The 18,802-nt window shown below is 46.0% G+C and overlaps 1 protein-coding gene across 1 annotated transcript in view; it reads left to right on the top strand.

Moving 5' to 3' along the window:
* Nucleotides 1-18,802, top strand: part of LOC126284599 (hatching enzyme 1.2-like) — an 84,723-nt gene that overhangs the window by 8,936 nt on the left and 56,985 nt on the right. The window contains exon 2 of the mRNA XM_049983646.1: nucleotides 18,411-18,669. Within this exon, the coding sequence (XP_049839603.1) occupies nucleotides 18,411-18,669 (259 nt within the window). The remainder of the gene's footprint in view (nucleotides 1-18,410; nucleotides 18,670-18,802) is intronic.

The raw sequence follows: 18,802 nt of genomic DNA, 5'->3' as shown, positions 1-18,802 counted from the left end.
TCCCCCTCTTCGAATGTCTTGCTGTGAGTGGTTAATACAATGTCATGTGCATAGCAGAATTTTTGCGATTTAGTTGCTGGCTTGTCGTTTGTGTCTAGGTTGAACAGAAGGGAAGCCCGCACTGATCCCTGCGGAAGCCCACTGTTTATTGAGTAGGATTTACTCGTAAATTGACCTACGTTCACTCTGAAGTAGCGATTTTCCAACATGTTTTCCAGAACGTTAGATGTTTTGCGGCAAGGGATCGCTTTTTTCAGCTTCAGTATGAGTCCGTCGAGCCACATGGTATCATAGGAGGCCGAGAGGTCCGCAAAGGCCACACAGGTTTTTTGGGCCCTTTGAAAGCCTGACTCAGTGTATGAGGTTGAGGCACGGACTTGTTCACAGCAGCTCCGTTTGTTCCTAAATCCTGCCTGGTCTGCGGGAATTAGTCTATCTATGCAGCCATATATTCTATTGTACAGCAGTCTTTCTATTAGCTTGTAGCAAATGCTCAATAGGGCTACTGGCCGATAGCTAGCTCGGTCATCCTGTGGCTTTAGGCGCGACAGTCTGGAACCGCGCGACCGCTGCGGTCGCAGGTTCGAATCCTGCCTCGAGCATGGGTGTTTGTGATGTAATTAGGTTAGTTATGTTTAAGTAGTTCTAAGCTCTAGGGGACTGATGACCACAGCAGTTAAGTCCCATAGTGTTCAGAGCCATTTGAATCATCCTGTGGCTTTCCTGGTTTTAAGATTGCGAGGATTTTGGCTATCCTGAACTCATAGGGAACCCGACTGGTGTTCATGATTTCACAGTAGAATTGTCTAAGTCATGCAGTGGCGGAGGGGATCAGGTGTCTGTTGAATTCAGGGAATATTCCGTCTAGACCGGAGGCTTTCTTCAGAGATTTTATCGCATTGGTCATTTCCAAATCTGTGAACGGAATAGAGAAATCCGTATGTTCTTCGAGTTGGTTGTCGATAGTTTTCTTTATTTACGCTACCAGTGTCGAAGCCTGTAGTTGTTGTGACAGTAAAAAATACATCTTCACAACACCGATTAAAGTCACTTCTTACGCGGCTGTTCATATTTTTGACTCTAGTAACATAAGATAAGCAATTAAAAAGCTTATTGTGCAAATAAGGTGGAATTGACGTTTTCTACAGGCCCTTCCTCAGTGCACACCTGACGTGTTCCGCGTCGAACAATGCCCTGCGACCCATATTTATGACTTGTGGGCCGATTGTGTCGTCATGAAAGTCTCTTTTTCTAATATACCGGGTGGTCAAAAACATTATGAGCAACTTATGAGGGTGTTGCAGGGTCGGTTGTGCTGAGAAAAAAAAAATCGATATGTTGCGCCGTTTCCGAGTTTATTAACATTGAAGTTAGCCAATGAAATTCAAGTGGGCCGCCCGAGACGGTGTCTTCAGACGTATTCTTCTTTTGGTTTCCTAATACCGAACAAGAGGGAGATACAAAAATTGGACATGGGACAGTAGTAAGAATCGAACCCGAGACAGTGGCTGAGCAGTCTCGTGCGCTGTCATCTATGTTACTGAGAACAACTGACACTAATTGTATTCACTTGAATTTGCACGCGCAACGGCCTGATTGACTACCTTCAATGCTACATAACTCCGAAAGGGCGAAACGTATCGATTTTTTTTCTAAAGAATTATTCCTTAGCGCAATCTTCCGTGCAACACGCTTACGAGCTTTTTAGGCTGTTTCTGACCACCCTGTATACGGTTTTGATAGGATTATGCTGCCCACTGCTTCCTAGATTACCAGCTATACTGTAACACTGCTTGAAATAATTTTACGACCGTGCTATCCCCTCAAAAGTGTGTCTTCGTTCAAAAATGGTTCAAATGGTTCTGAGCACCATGGGACTTAACATTTGAGGTCATCAGTCCCATAGAACTTAGAACTACTTGAACCTAACTAACCTAAGGACATCACACACATCCATGCCCGAGGCAGGATTCCAACATGCGACCGTAGCAGTCGCGTGTTTTTGTGAATGGTCTGATTTTGCTTCTCCTGTCCTTCAGGACTTGAGATGAGTCCAACCGCCTGTTGTCGAAGGGTATCTATCCACACAAAGGGCGTGTTAGATTTAGATTTTTCCGATAGTATCTGTACGCCAAGACTCCAGACCCTTCTAATACTTGGGCCGGTCCAAGCGCTACAACCGACAGAAGCAGGTGTCGCACACCCCAGAAAATTCCGTTGCACACACTCAAATAAAATTTAGGTATCTAATTGCCTAAGATCGGATTGATATGCCGTTTGCTCCAATCAGTATTAAATTAAACAGAACACATGTGGACGATATATTTTACAATCCATTATTCTCTTACTCTACTGACCCTATTCTTTAGTTTTAGGATATCAGCATGGTCAATGAGATAGCACATCACTGCCATTTTCACATTCATGTAACTCTGCCCATTACGTGTCGCAAGACAACGATTAATGTGGTGGCGAGAACATTCCTAATAACATGGAAAATGTTTGCGTGGACATAATTCATGGCACACAACGCTATGTGGCAGTAAATTAACATGAGTATGTCGAAGAGAACATGGAGATCAGCTCTTGAGGCCTTTACTATTTACTCTTAGAGGCGTCTAAACATTCTAATTACTCACACGCGATCCGTATAAGAGGTGATGGGATGAATTTTGCGTGTTTATAACAAATGAAGTGGACAACTGCAGTTGGAATTCAAACGAAGGATTTGACAATGACCGCAATAGCAGTACTAAGTCAATCTGTACGCCATAATTTGTGATGTAATTAGGTTAGTTATGTTTAAGTAGTTCTAAGCTCTAGGGGACTGATGACCACAGCAGTTAAGTCCCATAGTGCTCAGAGCCATTTGAACCATCCTGTGGCTTTCCTGGTTTTAAGATTGCGAGGATTTTGGCTATCTTGAACTCATAGGGAACCCGACTGGTGTTCATGATTTCACAGTAGAATTGTCTAAGTCATGCAGTGGCGGAGGGGCCCAGGTGTCTGTTGAATTCAGGGAATATTCCGTCTAGACCGGAGGCTTTCTTCAGAGATTTTATCGCATTGGTCATTTCCAAATCTGTGAACGGAATAGAGAAATCCGTATGTTCTTCGAGTTGGTTGTCGATAGTTTTCTTTATTTACGCTACCAGTGTCGAAGCCTGTAGTTGTTGTGACAGTAAAAAATACATCTTCACAACACCTATTAAAGTCACTTCTTACGCGGCTGTTCATATTTTTGACTCTAGTAACATAAGATAAGCAATTAAAAAGCTTATTGTGCAAATAAGGTGGAATTGACGTTTTCTACAGGCCCTTCCTCAGTGCACACCTGACGTGTTCCGCGTCGAACAATGCCCTGCGACCCATATTTATGACTTGTGGGCCGATTGTGTCGTCATGAAAGTCTCTTTTTCTAATATACCGGGTGGTCAAAAACATTATGAACAACTTATGAGGGTGTTGCAGGGTCGGTTGTGCTGAGAAAAAAAAATCGATACGTTGCGCCGTTTCCGAGTTTATTAACATTGAAGTTAGCCAATGAAATTCAAGTGGGCCGCCCGAGACGGTGTCTTCAGACGTATTCTTCTTTTGGTTTCCTAATACCGAACAAGAGGGAGATACAAAAACTGGACATGGGACAGTAGTAAGAATCGAACCCGAGACAGTGGCTGAGCAGTCTCGTGCGCTGTCATCTATGTTACTGAGAACAACTGACACTAATTGTATTCACTTGAATTTGCACGCGCAACGGCCTGATTGACTACCTTCAATGCTACATAACTCCGAAAGGGCGAAACGTATCGATTTTTTTTCTAAAGAATTATTCCTTAGCGCAATCTTCCGTGCAACACGCTTACGAGCTTTTTAGGCTGTTTCTGACCACCCTGTATACGGTTTTGATAGGATTATGCTGCCCACTGCTTCCTAGATTACCAGCTATGCTGTAACACTGCTTGAAATAATTTTACGACCGTGCTATCCCCTCAAAAGTGTGTCTTCGTTCAAAAATGGTTCAAATGGTTCTGAGCACCATGGGACTTAACATTTGAGGTCATCAGTCCCATAGAACTTAGAACTACTTGAACCTAACTAACCTAAGGACATCACACACATCCATGCCCGAGGCAGGATTCCAACATGCGACCGTAGCAGTCGCGTGTTTTTGTGAATGGTCTGATTTTGCTTCTCCTGTCCTTCAGGACTTGAGATGAGTCCAACCGCCTGTTGTCGAAGGGTATCTATCCACACAAAGGGCGTGTTAGATTTAGATTTTTCCGATAGTATCTGTACGCCAAGACTCCAGACCCTTCTAATACTTGGGCCGGTCCAAGCGCTACAACCGACAGAAGCAGGTGTCGCACACCCCAGAAAATTCCGTTGCACACACTCAAATAAAATTTAGGTATCTAATTGCCTAAGATCGGATTGATATGCCGTTTGCTCCAATCAGTATTAAATTAAACAGAACACATGTGGACGATATATTTTACAATCCATTATTCTCTTACTCTACTGACCCTATTCTTTAGTTTTAGGATATCAGCATGGTCAATGAGATAGCACATCACTGCCATTTTCACATTCATGTAACTCTGCCCATTACGTGTCGCAAGACAACGATTAATGTGGTGGCGAGAACATTCCTAATAACATGGAAAATGTTTGCGTGGACATAATTCATGGCACACAACGCTATGTGGCAGTAAATTAACATGAGTATGTCGAAGAGAACATGGAGATCAGCTCTTGAGGCCTTTACTATTTACTCTTAGAGGCGTCTAAACATTCTAATTACTCACACGCGATCCGTATAAGAGGTGATGGGATGAATTTTGCGTGTTTATAACAAATGAAGTGGACAACTGCAGTTGGAATTCAAACGAAGGATTTGACAATGACCGCAATAGCAGTACTAAGTCAATCTGTACGCCATAATTTGTGATGTAATTAGGTTAGTTATGTTTAAGTAGTTCTAAGCTCTAGGGGACTGATGACCACAGCAGTTAAGTCCCATAGTGCTCAGAGCCATTTGAACCATCCTGTGGCTTTCCTGGTTTTAAGATTGCGAGGATTTTGGCTATCTTGAACTCATAGGGAACCCGACTGGTGTTCATGATTTCACAGTAGAATTGTCTAAGTCATGCAGTGGCGGAGGGGCCCAGGTGTCTGTTGAATTCAGGGAATATTCCGTCTAGACCGGAGGCTTTCTTCAGAGATTTTATCGCATTGGTCATTTCCAAATCTGTGAACGGAATAGAGAAATCCGTATGTTCTTCGAGTTGGTTGTCGATAGTTTTCTTTATTTACGCTACCAGTGTCGAAGCCTGTAGTTGTTGTGACAGTAAAAAATACATCTTCACAACACCTATTAAAGTCACTTCTTACGCGGCTGTTCATATTTTTGACTCTAGTAACATAAGATAAGCAATTAAAAAGCTTATTGTGCAAATAAGGTGGAATTGACGTTTTCTACAGGCCCTTCCTCAGTGCACACCTGACGTGTTCCGCGTCGAACAATGCCCTGCGACCCATATTTATGACTTGTGGGCCGATTGTGTCGTCATGAAAGTCTCTTTTTCTAATATACCGGGTGGTCAAAAACATTATGAACAACTTATGAGGGTGTTGCAGGGTCGGTTGTGCTGAGAAAAAAAAATCGATACGTTGCGCCGTTTCCGAGTTTATTAACATTGAAGTTAGCCAATGAAATTCAAGTGGGCCGCCCGAGACGGTGTCTTCAGACGTATTCTTCTTTTGGTTTCCTAATACCGAACAAGAGGGAGATACAAAAATTGGACATGGGACAGTAGTAAGAATCGAACCCGAGACAGTGGCTGAGCAGTCTCGTGCGCTGTCATCTATGTTACTGAGAACAACTGACACTAATTGTATTCACTTGAATTTGCACGCGCAACGGCCTGATTGACTACCTTCAATGCTACATAACTCCGAAAGGGCGAAACGTATCGATTTTTTTTCTAAAGAATTATTCCTTAGCGCAATCTTCCGTGCAACACGCTTACGAGCTCTTTTGGGCTGTTTCTGACCACCCTGTATACGGTTTTGATAGGATTATGCTGCCCACTGCTTCCTAGATTACCAGCTATGCTGTAACACTGCTTGAAATAATTTTACGACCGTGCTATCCCCTCAAAAGTGTGTCTTCGTTCAAAAATGGTTCAAATGGTTCTGAGCACCATGGGACTTAACATTTGAGGTCATCAGTCCCATAGAACTTAGAACTACTTGAACCTAACTAACCTAAGGACATCACACACATCCATGCCCGAGGCAGGATTCCAACATGCGACCGTAGCAGTCGCGTGTTTTTGTGAATGGTCTGATTTTGCTTCTCCTGTCCTTCAGGACTTGAGATGAGTCCAACCGCCTGTTGTCGAAGGGTATCTATCCACACAAAGGGCGTGTTAGATTTAGATTTTTCCGATAGTATCTGTACGCCAAGACTCCAGACCCTTCTAATACTTGGGCCGGTCCAAGCGCTACAACCGACAGAAGCAGGTGTCGCACACCCCAGAAAATTCCGTTGCACACACTCAAATAAAATTTAGGTATCTAATTGCCTAAGATCGGATTGATATGCCGTTTGCTCCAATCAGTATTAAATTAAACAGAACACATGTGGACGATATATTTTACAATCCATTATTCTCTTACTCTACTGACCCTATTCTTTAGTTTTAGGATATCAGCATGGTCAATGAGATAGCACATCACTGCCATTTTCACATTCATGTAACTCTGCCCATTACGTGTCGCAAGACAACGATTAATGTGGTGGCGAGAACATTCCTAATAACATGGAAAATGTTTGCGTGGACATAATTCATGGCACACAACGCTATGTGGCAGTAAATTAACATGAGTATGTCGAAGAGAACATGGAGATCAGCTCTTGAGGCCTTTACTATTTACTCTTAGAGGCGTCTAAACATTCTAATTACTCACACGCGATCCGTATAAGAGGTGATGGGATGAATTTTGCGTGTTTATAACAAATGAAGTGGATAACTGCAGTTGGAATTCAAACGAAGGATTTGACAATGACCGCAATAGCAGTACTTAGTCAATCGACTTTTAGAATGCTATACCCTATGGCTACAGAAGTCACGAGATAGCGATAAAACATACACAGTAGTATCACGTACACGAGGTATAAAAGGACAGTGTATTGGCGGAGTTGTCGTTTGTTCCCAGATGATTCATGTGAAAAGGTTTCCGACGCGGGAATCAACAGGGTCTGAACGAGGACTGGCAGTTGGAGCAAGAGTCATAGGAAACTCCATTTCTGAAATCGTTAGGGTATTCAATATTCCGAGATCCATAGAGTCAAGAGTATGTCGAGAATATCAAATTTCAGGCATTATCTCTCACCACGGACAACGCAGTGGCCGACAGCCTCCATTTAACGAACGAGAGCAGCGGCATGTGCTTAGAGTTGTCAGTGGTAACAGACCAAAAGCACTGCCTGAAAATAACCGCAGGAATCAACGTGGGACGGACGACGAATGTATCCGTTAGGACAGTGCTGCGAAATCTGGTGTTAATGGGCTATGGCAGCAGACCACAGACGCATGTGCCTTTACTAACATCGCCTGCAGCGCCTCTTCTGGGCTCGTGTATATATCGGTTGTACTCTAGACGAGTGGAAAACGACGGCCTGGCTGGATCTGTCCCGATTTCAGTTGGTGAGAGTTGATGGTAGGGTTCGAGTGTGGCGCAGGTCCTGCGAAGCCATGGACTCAAGTTGTCAACAAGGCACTGTGCAAGCTGGTGGTGGCTCCATAGTGGTGTAGGCTGTGCTTACATGGGATGAACTGGGGCATCAGTTACAAATGATCATATCATTTCCTGGGTTGGTTCAAATGGTTCAAATGGCTCTGAGCACTATGGGACTTAACATCTGAGGTCATCACTCTCCTCGAACTTAGAACTGCTTAAACCTAACTAACCTGAGGACATCACACACATCCATGCCCGAGGCAAGATTCGAACCTGCGACCGTAGAGGTCGCGCGGTTCCAGGATGTAGCGCCTAGAGCCGCTCGGCCACCCTGGCCGGCCCTGGGTTGGTTATGTTCGGCTGCTTCTAAGAGCATTTTCAGCAACTCATGGACTTCATGTTCCCAAACAACGATGGAATTTTTATGGAAACAATGCACCACGTCATTTGGCCACAATTGTTCGGGATTGGTTTGAAGAACACTGTGGACCACTCTATAATTTGTCAACCAAATCGCTCGACATGAATTCCATTGAACATTTATGGGACGTAATCGAGAACTCAATTCGAGCACTAAGTCCTGCAGTTGTAACCCTTTCGCAATTATGGAGGGCTATAGAGGCAGCATGGCTCAATATTTCTGCATCTTCTTGTCGAGACCATGCCACGGCGTGTTGCTGCACTACGCTGGGCAAAAGGTAGTCCGACACGACGTTAGAAGGTATCAGTTACCTTTGTCTCCTCAGTGTAACAATGATGTCTAGGCAGAGGCAAGAAGCAGAAAGGGGAGAACGGTTTGAAGGGAGATTACTGGCTGCGCCTGGCGTTCCCCTTGAGACGTAGAAGGGAGTGTTCTTTTGAGCTGGATAGCGAACTAAAGGTCAGGGTAAAAGGAAAGAACAGGGCTTTGTGCCTTTGAGTAATGGACGCGAGGCAGGCGCTAGGCCACGGGCCACCAATGCTGGGGGCAAAACACGGACCAATGAGTTACCAAATGTCAGTTTTTATAGTGTCTGTATTTTACACTACGGTATCCTTCAGACTTGCATGTAAGACTAAAGAACATTTAATGTAATATACAGACACTGTAAAAACACAGAGATTGTGTAAATCATTGGTATATATGCCACGAGAGGCTAAGACGGTGATAATAAATGAAATTTGTCTCCTCCTGTGTAGGAAACAGAAAGTGCAAATACAGGGGATATGGAGAAAATGACTTACAGTAGTCTGGGTCGGTCCGGGAGATATACTCAAGTAGCCAAAATGGCTAAGGCGACTGCTTTCGGTAAGCGGGAAATCTGGATTAGAGTCCTAGTTGCGCACAAAATTAGTAAAATGTACAACAGATGTCAATATATACTCGCAGTTTGTAGATACATTTGGCAATAATACACGGAGATACCACCGCGATCTAAAAACACAATCCTCCCCCATTCCATTCAGCCGGCCGGAGTGGCCGAGCGGTTCTAGGCGCTACAGTCTGGAACCGCGCGAGGGCTACGGTCGCACGTTCGAATCCTGCCTCGGGCATGGATTGTGTGATGTCCTTAGGTTAGTTAGGTTTAAGTAGTTCCAAGTTCTAGGGGACTGATGACCTCAGAAATTAAGTCCCATAGTGCCCAGAGCCATTTGAACCATTTTGAACCCATTCCCTTCAGTCTAACTTCTGGGGTCTATTATGTACCCACAGGTAGCCAGAAAAAATTTCCCGGTGGTAAGAGAGATTTTAGAGAAGTACAGTCGGAAACACCTCTGAGTTTGTTTTGTTATCGCAAGATTGGTAGCCCGTCGAACTGTTGTGAAGAGAGTAGAACTTTTATTCCTTTTTGTTTCTCCACGATGGTAGAAACAAACTGCCAGGAAGACACCATCCTGCATTCGTGCCGGCCTGTGATATAGATCCTGAGCCCCACTTTTCAGAGTGAGAGGGGCAGTAAGGCAGTTGACTGGGAGAATAGTTTTATCGTGCCGCTAGAAGCAAGATGGAAAAAAAATGTGAGAACCCATGAGCGTGTCTAGTTTTGCTTTCACAGTCTGACTGACGCAGTCATGGAACAAGACTGCTCCCCAGGAACCAGTGATGATTAATTGAGTTGTGCAACAGAATTTATTGAACACAATAAATTGTGTGGCCCTGAACGCTGTATCATGAGTGGGTCTCAACTAATTTTCTAATAATTCTGCCTCTAGGTTTCTGTTTCATTAACTAAAAAAGGAAAATTAAGGAGTAAAATATATTTGTGATTTACTCCATAACTGGCTTGTTAAATACTGAAAGAATCAAACATTCATCATAAACAGCTCTGAATCAAGTAGTACATAGGTGGTGAAATAACGACTGTAACTAACTGTTGGAAAAGTTCGGAGGTTGATAAGGATAGTAATCTGGTTACGCCAATTTCTTGTCATCGTTATCCTAGTGCGAGGTTAAATAATAAGTACAAGGTGATTTCAAGGCGAGAGGGTGACAGCAAATAAAGTCAAGCACATTATTGGGGCAGAGCGACCTATCGAAGATTTGTTACTTCCATCAAGTTAACAAGTTAACACGCTGTTGCAGCCCTGTAATGCTGTTGTTGTAATGTGTTCTTACCGTAGTCAGAGGTGACCGCCGTCGCCCTGTAATAGCGTCACTGGAAGGGCCTTCCATCTATCTTCAGAGTCTGGATTTAGGTCTCGTCTACAGAATCCGATGTGTCCTCTCTCATCTCCCCAGGCTGAGTCCGTCTTCCTTTCTTACTAGTTCAGTCTCCTGTGTGTCCCCACAGTTTGAGTGCCCTTTTCCATCACCCCCAGCTGAGTGCCCAGAAAAGGCAAATCCACTCCAGCTTGGCAGCTGTGTTTTACACCCAAAAATTTTTCGATTGGTCACTAAATTTACTGCCAACATTGCCCCTTAGTATACCGGGTAGCTATAATTAAACTTTCCCAATTTAACACGTTATAACACGGAAAATAATTACCGTACGAATACCAAACTTGGTAGCATTAATGTCAAGGACATGGGAAAGGGAAATAACGCAGAATAAATTCAAGTGAAACACTGATAATTTGCTGCTACGATACATCATACCATTACATACCGGTACCATTACTGTTTCAAAAGTTGCTCGGTATGGCGCACATTAGTGTCCAGATGAGTCTGAAAGGGCAGGATTGCATTCTGCAAAGAAGAACGAAGCATGTTTGTAGGTATGCTGGCTACCTCTCTTGATATGCTGCCCTTCAGATCAGCACATGTGTGAATGTTCCCCTGGTAAACGTTCAGATAGCCCTACAATCAGAAATCACAGGGAGTGAGATCGGGTGATCGTGCCGGCCAAGCATTTGGAAACGATCGACTGATACTCCAATCGTTTCAAAACGTGTTTCGGAGAAGCAGGTCAACTTCACGAGCGATGTGGGGTGGGGCCCCACCTTGCATGAAAACTGTAGAGTTCAATGCGTATCTCTCCTATATGCCTAATATGACATGCTGGCGAAGCATAATGCAGTAACGCTGGCCTTTGGTCCTTGAGCACTAACCTGTTCAAAACAGAATGAGCCAGTTGAGAACGTAGCCGTGAAACCACAACATACGGTGACAACGTTTACCATACAGAGGAACTTCATGCACAGTGACTGGAGGTGAAGATCCACATCCTCACCAATTCTGTGTGTCCACCTTCCCCGCCAGAGAAAAATGAGCTTAGTTTGTCCATAAGTTGGTTCAGGGCCAGCTTCAATCCTTGCGAGAACATGAAGGCGATGTCAACAAGTCGTTGTGTATCCTGTGGTGCAAACTGCTGTACGATATGGATCTCCCATACAGTGGATCACGGGATGTTCAACGGTCCTGACACAACACGGACACTGCCCGACGATCGGAAATTGTGTGCAGCGTTGTCTGCCATAGCAACAGCGATTTCCTATGGTGCAACCGGTCTTCGGCCTCTTCGCGATCTCTACAGTTAATTCGAACTTCATCATGCTCCGCACAGCAGCTGGAGAAAGACGACCCTTCCTAATCCTTTCAGCTGGCAACATTTTCGAAGTGCAGCTGCAGCATTACTTGTTTTGATAATAGAGCTTCACTAATAATGCCCTGCTCCTTTTTCCCAAGCTCGTGTTGACACGTCAACAAGTGCACTGTGTATACTTGTTTTGTAAATAAAACTGCCTTTTCCTGCTGCTAGTTACTTTATTTATCTCACACGCGTTTCGCTTTCTCCTGTTCTAAGGCATCATCAGTGGGATCTATAACGATACAGTTTTGTTAGTTTCAGATTATTTAACTGTTCACTTCACGATTTGTTTTGTAAAAATTGTAATTACTTACAATTTGCTGATCTACGTTTCCTCACATCTGATCTGGAGGTCGCACTAGCACTTTTATCACTGCCATATAATCACATCTTTGTGTTCTCTCCTTCCACACACTGTTCACCATGTTTCTGACTGTTTTTTGTGGCGGACTATTGTTCTTTTCTCACTCGATACAACAGTCAAAATAGTTGTATCGAGTGACAGTAAATAATCTAAAACTAAAAAAACTGTATCGTTATAGATCCCACTAATGATGCCTTAGAACAAGGGAAGGCGAAACGCGTATGAGATAAATAAAGTAATTAGGGGTAGGAAAAGGCAGTTCTATTTACAAAACAAGTATTCACATGCTTGCTACGGAGGATGGCCACAGAAACAAACTTGGTAAGTGCACTTTGACTGGTCATGTGGGAAAGACTATGAATCACGATGACGGACAAGGGCACCTAGTGGCCGTAGTTGGGACTCGATGGTGGCGCTTTGACGTATGTAAACCATGCGCCCAATAATCTGGACATGAATGCTACCAAGTTTGGTACTCGCATAGTAATTAGTTTCCTTGTTATAACGTGTTGAACAGGGAAAGTTTAATTATAACCACCCGGTATTTTTGTAATGCTCTCCATCTTCCCTCCAACGGCTCTGTAAAAACATTCTCCCAATCAACTGTGTTACAACCCCTCTGCACCTAAAGAGTGGGACTCAGGACCTATGTCACAAGCCGTCTACCGTCTGAAATCCCTCCATTATTGGGAAAGTTTATCTCGTTAATGTGTGGTTGCGTGGTATGGCCCTCAAGTTAGGCTGAGATAGCGGTGGTTGGAGGGGGGGGGGGTGCGTTTCAAAGTCATGGCGGCGTCCCTGTGCTGGTCCGTGGTTCAGCGACTGCCTGGCGACTGCATGGCCATCTGCGACTCAGGGGCCACAAAGCAACATTCCTTCTCTCTTCCCTGGTCTTGAGTTCCCTGTCCGGCTTGACAGGACACCGCCTCCTATGTCCCAAGGAGCGACCCTTAGTGTGCCCAGGAATCACCGGTAGTCGCTGTCCCCTTACGGCTTCATATCTGTCTCTGCACATCATTATTATAGCCTGCAGGAAAACCGATCAGAACATAAAAGCACAGAGAATGTGTGGTGTCATTGTAATCATTGGCATATCCCACATGTAAATTCCAAGTGAAATTGTTATGTTCACTTGCTATAAATATGTTAATTCGTCCAGTCGCTTCTTACAAGGATGAAATGTAGCGAGCTAAAGTGGTTGGCCACCTCTCGCCTCGAAATTTATAAATTGTTGAAATCTGGTTCCACAGGACAGAGCGGATCAGATTGTGGAAAGGGGCCAAGGTCAATTACTGTTAGTTATGCAAGAACACACAACTTTATTGCCCGAACCAAAGCACAGTTTTCTCTTTAAAACAACAAAGATCAATTCACGGCTGAGGGCCCAAGTAAATTTTCAAAATAAGTTTAAATGATTCCTTCTAAAGCATCAGGAGTTAGGGTAATGGCTGAAGCCTTTCTAAAGTAAAATTACAATATTTTCTCGGCTGAAGGCCGAAATAAGGAAAATTCAAGTTAATTCTTCGGCTGGAAGCCCAATTGAAAAAATTTTCTTTACATAGTAAAGTAGAGATCTTAATGATAAGCCTTTACACAGTACAACAGAAAAGCATCTTAATAAAACTTGAAGTATCTTGTCGGCTGAAGGCCCAAGCAATTACTCAAGAATAATTAAAGACAACCTTAAGATAAACATTTACAGAACACGGCTGAAGGCCGTTTCAATAATTCAGAATAATTAAAGAGAAACCTTACAGACAAGTATTTACATATTAAGGCCACAGATTCTGAAACAAACGCGGCTGAAGGCCTAAATACAGAGCAACAAAAATTTTAAAATGAACACGGCTGAAGGCCTAATGTTATAGTTGTTATGAAGGCCATATACTAAAAATAATACAGACAATATTAATACACGCCTGAAGGCCTGGCACAGTGCCTGCGACCAAATAAAATGACGATCACAGACAACAAACAGTGGTGTTCAGAAGTGTTACAAAGTGTCGGCCTAACAACAGTTTAGCTGAGACAGGCAGCCAAGCGTAACACTAACAATCGGGTGGCAAAACGACCTAAGGACTGCTGAAGAACCAACCAACAGCCTAATCAATTCCCTTCCAGCCGACACACTCGGTGCTCTGTTTCAGTACACAGACAGCATTGCTCAGTAGAAATCACAGAAGCTACATACGGTTCTACGTAAACACACTTGCACAATAACTCGAACAATCGTGAGAGCAATCACTGTGGGTCGACAAGGACGGATAAATTCGACACTCAGGTAGTTCCCACAAGCGGTCGGCGACCAAATACACGTCCGCCGATGAGACGACCAACCGAACGACCAACCAACGGTCGTCCCGCTCCAACCTCTTCCCGTCGGTCAGTTCCTGTGTGTCGCCAGCGGCCGGCGAGCACTGGCTGTCCGCAACTCACTGGCGCTCCGTTGCCGACTTCACTCTTTCGTCCCCTACCGCGGCTCCGTCCCGGACTGCCCGAATGAGCTCCCAACCCCACACCAGACAGACGACGACGCTGAAATACACTCCTGGAAATTGAAATAAGAACACCGTGAATTCATTGTCCCAGGAAGGGGAAACTTTATTGACACATTCCTGGGGTCAGATACATCACATGATCACCCTGACAGAACCACAGGCACATAGACACAGGCAACAGAGCATGCACAATGTCGGCACTAGTACAGTGTATATCCACCTTTCGCAGCACTGCAGGCTGCTATTCTCCCATGGAGACGATCGTAGAGATGCTGGATGTAGTCCTGTGGAACGGCTTGCCATGCCATTTCCACCTGGCGCCTCAGTTGGACCAGCGTTCGTGCTGGACGTGCAGACCGCGTGAGACGACGCTTCATCCAGTCCCAAACATGCTCAATGGGGGACAGATCCGGAGATCTTGCTGGCCAGGGTAGTTGACTTACACCTTCTAGAGCACGTTGGGTGGCACGGGATACATGCGGACGTGCATTGTCCTGTTGGAACAGCAAGTTCCCTTGCCGGTCTAGGAATGGTAGAACGATGGGTTCGATGACGGTTTGGATGTACCGTGCGCTATTCAGTGTCCCCTCGACGATCACCAGAGGTGTACAGCCAGTGTAGGAGATCGCTCCCCACACCATGATGCCGGGTGTTGGCCCTGTGTGCCTCGGTCGTATGCAGTCCTGATTGTGGCGCTCACCTGCACGGCGCCAAACACACATACGACCATCATTGGCACCAAGGCAGAAGCGACTCTCATCGCTGAAGACGACACGTCTCCATTCGTCCCTCCATTCACGCCTGTCGCGACACCACTGGTACGGTTTTGGGGCGTGAGCGGAAGACGGCCTAACGGTGTGCGGGGCCGTAGCCTAGCTTCATGGAGACGGTTACGAATGGTCCTCGCCGATACCCCAGGAGCAAGTGTCCCTAATTTGCTGGGAAGTGGCGGTGCGGTCCCCTACGGCACTGCGTAGGATCCTACGGTCTTGGCGTGCATCCGTGAGTCGCTGCGGTCCGGTCCCAGGTCGACGGGCACGTGCACCTTCCACCGACCACTGGCGACAACATCGATGTACTGTGGAGACCTCACGCCCCACGTGTTGAGCAATTCGGCGGTACGTCCACCCGGCCTCCGGCATACCCACTATACGCCCTCGCTCAAAGTCCGTCAACTGCACATACGGTTCACGTCCACGCTGTCGCGGCATGCTACCAGTGTTAAAGACTGCGATGGAGCTCCGTATGCCACGGCAAACTGGCTGACACTGACGGCGGCGGTGCACAAATGCTGCGCAGCTAGCGCCATTCGACGGCCAACACCGCGGTTCCTGGTGTGTCCGCTGTGCCGTGCGTGTGATCATTGCTTGTACAGCCCTCTCGCAGTGTCCGGAGTAAGAATGGTGGGTCTGACACACCGGTGTCAATGTGTTCTTTTTTCCATTTCCAGGAGTGTACTAGCGGTCGCTCCAGAGACGGTACGACAGCGCACTTATCGATAAGCGCTGCTGCTGCCACTGACGGGCAAGCAAACCAGCAACCTAGTGACGACAGTAAATCGAATTAAAGAAAAAAAAATAAGCGCGACAGAACCCCAAAAACAAAATGACGAGCAATAAATGTCATGAGCGCGAGCCGCGCACGGCTCAACTACACTGCTGGCCATCAAAATTTCTGCACCACGAAGATGACGTGCTACAGACGCGAAATTTAAACGACAGGAAGAAGAAGTTGTGATATGCAATGATTAGCTTTTCAGAGCATTCACACAAGGTTGGCGCCGGTGGCGACACCTACAACGTGCTAACATGAGGGCAAGTTTTCAATCGATTTCTCATACACAAACAGCAGTTGACCGCCGTTGCCTGGTGAAACGTTGTTGTGATGCCTCGCGTAAGGAGGAGAAATGCGTACCATCACGTTTCCGACTTTGATAAAGGTCGGATTGTAGCCTATCGCGATTGCGGTTTATCGTATCGCGACACTGCTGCTCGCGATTGTCGGGATCCAATGACTGTTAGCAGAATATGGAATCTATGGGTTCAGGAGCGTAATACGGAATGCCGTGCTGGATCCCAACGGCCTCGTATCGCTAGCAGTCGAAATGACAGGCATCTTATCCGCATGGCTGTAACGGATCGTGCAGCCACGTCTCGATCCCTGAATCGACAGATGGGAACGTTTGCAAGACTATAACCATCTGCACGAACAGTTGGACGACGTTTGCAGCAGCATGGACTATTAGCTCGGAGACCATGGTTGCGGTTACCCTTGATGCTGCATCACTGACAGGAGCGCCTGCGATGGTGTACTCAACGAGGAACCTGGGTGCACGAATGGCAAAACGTCATTTTTTCGGATGAATCCAGGTATTTGGCGACATCGCGGTGAACGCAGATTGGAAACGTGTATTCGTCATCGCCATACTGGCATATCACTTGGCGTGATGGTATCGGGTGCCATTGGTTACACGTCTCGGTCACCTCTTGTTCGCACTGACGGCACTTTGGACAGTGGACGTTACATTTCAGATGCGTTACGACCCGTGGCTCTACCCTTTCTTCGATCGCTGCGAAACCATTTCAGCCGGATCATGCACGACCGCATGTTGCAGGTCCTGTACGGGCCTTTCTGGATACAGAAAATGTTCGACTGCTGCCATGGATGCAACTGGCTCGTCCCAATACGCCAGTCACTACTCTTGATGAACTGTGGTGTCTGGTGAAGCTGCATGGGCACCTGTACATGTACACGTCATCCAATCTCTGTTTGACTCAATGCCTAGGCGTATCAAGGCCGTTATTACGGCCAGAGCTGGTTGTTCTGGGTACTGATTTCTCAGGATTTATCCATCCAAATTGCGTGAAATTGTAATCACATGTCAGTTCTAGTATAATGTATTTGTCCGATGAATACCCGTTTATCATCTGCATTTCTTCTTGGTGTACAAATTTTAATGGCCAGTAGTGTATTTTAGTTTTACATTGCTTGTCCTCTCAAAATCGACCAATTGGTGTCATTGCTTGGCACTGCTCTGTCGCAATATGATAAGTGGAGAACATCGATTTTATTCAGAATGAGATTTTCACTCTGCAGCGGAGTGTGCGCTGATATGAAACTTCCTGGCAGATTAAAACTGTGTGCCCGACCGAGACTCGAACTCGGGACCTTTGCCTTTCGCGGGCAAGTGCTCTACCATCTGAGCTACCGAAGCACGACTCACGCCCGGTACTCACAGCTTTACTTCTGACAGTATCCGTCTCCTACCTTCCAAACTTTACAGAAGCTCTGCTGCGAAACTTGCAGAACTAGCACTCCTGAAAGAAAGGATATTGCGGAGACATGGCTTAGCCACAGCCTGGGGGATGTTTCCAGGAAGTTTCATATCAGCGCACACTCCGCTGCAGAGTGAAAATCTCATTCTGGAAACATCCCCCAGGCTGTGGCTAAGCCATGTCTCCACAGTATCCTTTCTTTCAGGAGTGCTAGTTCTGCAAGTTTCGCAGGAGAGCTTCTGTAAAGTTTGGAAGGTAGGAGACGGATGCTGTCAGAAGTAAAGCTGTGAGTACCGGGCGTGAGTCGTGCTTCGGTAGCTCAGATGGTAGAGCACTTGCCCGCTAAAGGCAAAGGTCCCGAGTTCGAGTCTCGGTCGGGCACACAGTTTTAATCTGCCAGGAAGTTTCATCGATTTTATTGATTGTCAAGGATCTCGTAATTGATAACCACCTAGCACGGTCGCTCGATGAGATACCTGTACGCAGACTGGACTAAGACACCGCTTTTATCGGCCTGCAGATGCTGTGGCGCTGCTTCGCTGTCTGCGTGCTGCTGGTGGCGGCCGGTGCTGTCCCGCTGGAGCTGTCGGGTCTGGCCGACGAGGAGGAGGCGGTGCAGCCAGTGGACGCCGGAGAGCCTGACCCTCCGGGGGCGGAGGAGTCGGCCGAGGCCTCTGGTGAGTCGGCGGGTGGCGCCTCCTCGGAGATCGCCAGCTTCCTCACCGAGAGCCTCACGGAGCTGGGACACATGTTCTTCGGCACGCCCAGCAACGAGACAGGTGAGTGGCGTCTGAGTGCATCGCATCAACAAGTGTCATTTCTGAAAATACCAGCGACATGCTGCCCACCGAAAATGATAAATGCGAGGCTGTCTTTCTCTGATTGCCATGCCTACGTCCTAATCTGTACACA

The sequence above is a fragment of the Schistocerca gregaria genome, chromosome 8, assembly GCF_023897955.1.
Source record: "Schistocerca gregaria isolate iqSchGreg1 chromosome 8, iqSchGreg1.2, whole genome shotgun sequence".
Taxonomy (NCBI): domain Eukaryota; kingdom Metazoa; phylum Arthropoda; class Insecta; order Orthoptera; family Acrididae; genus Schistocerca; species Schistocerca gregaria.
The sequence above is the reverse complement of the archived record's forward strand: the minus strand, read 5'-3'. Positions and strand labels throughout refer to the sequence as shown.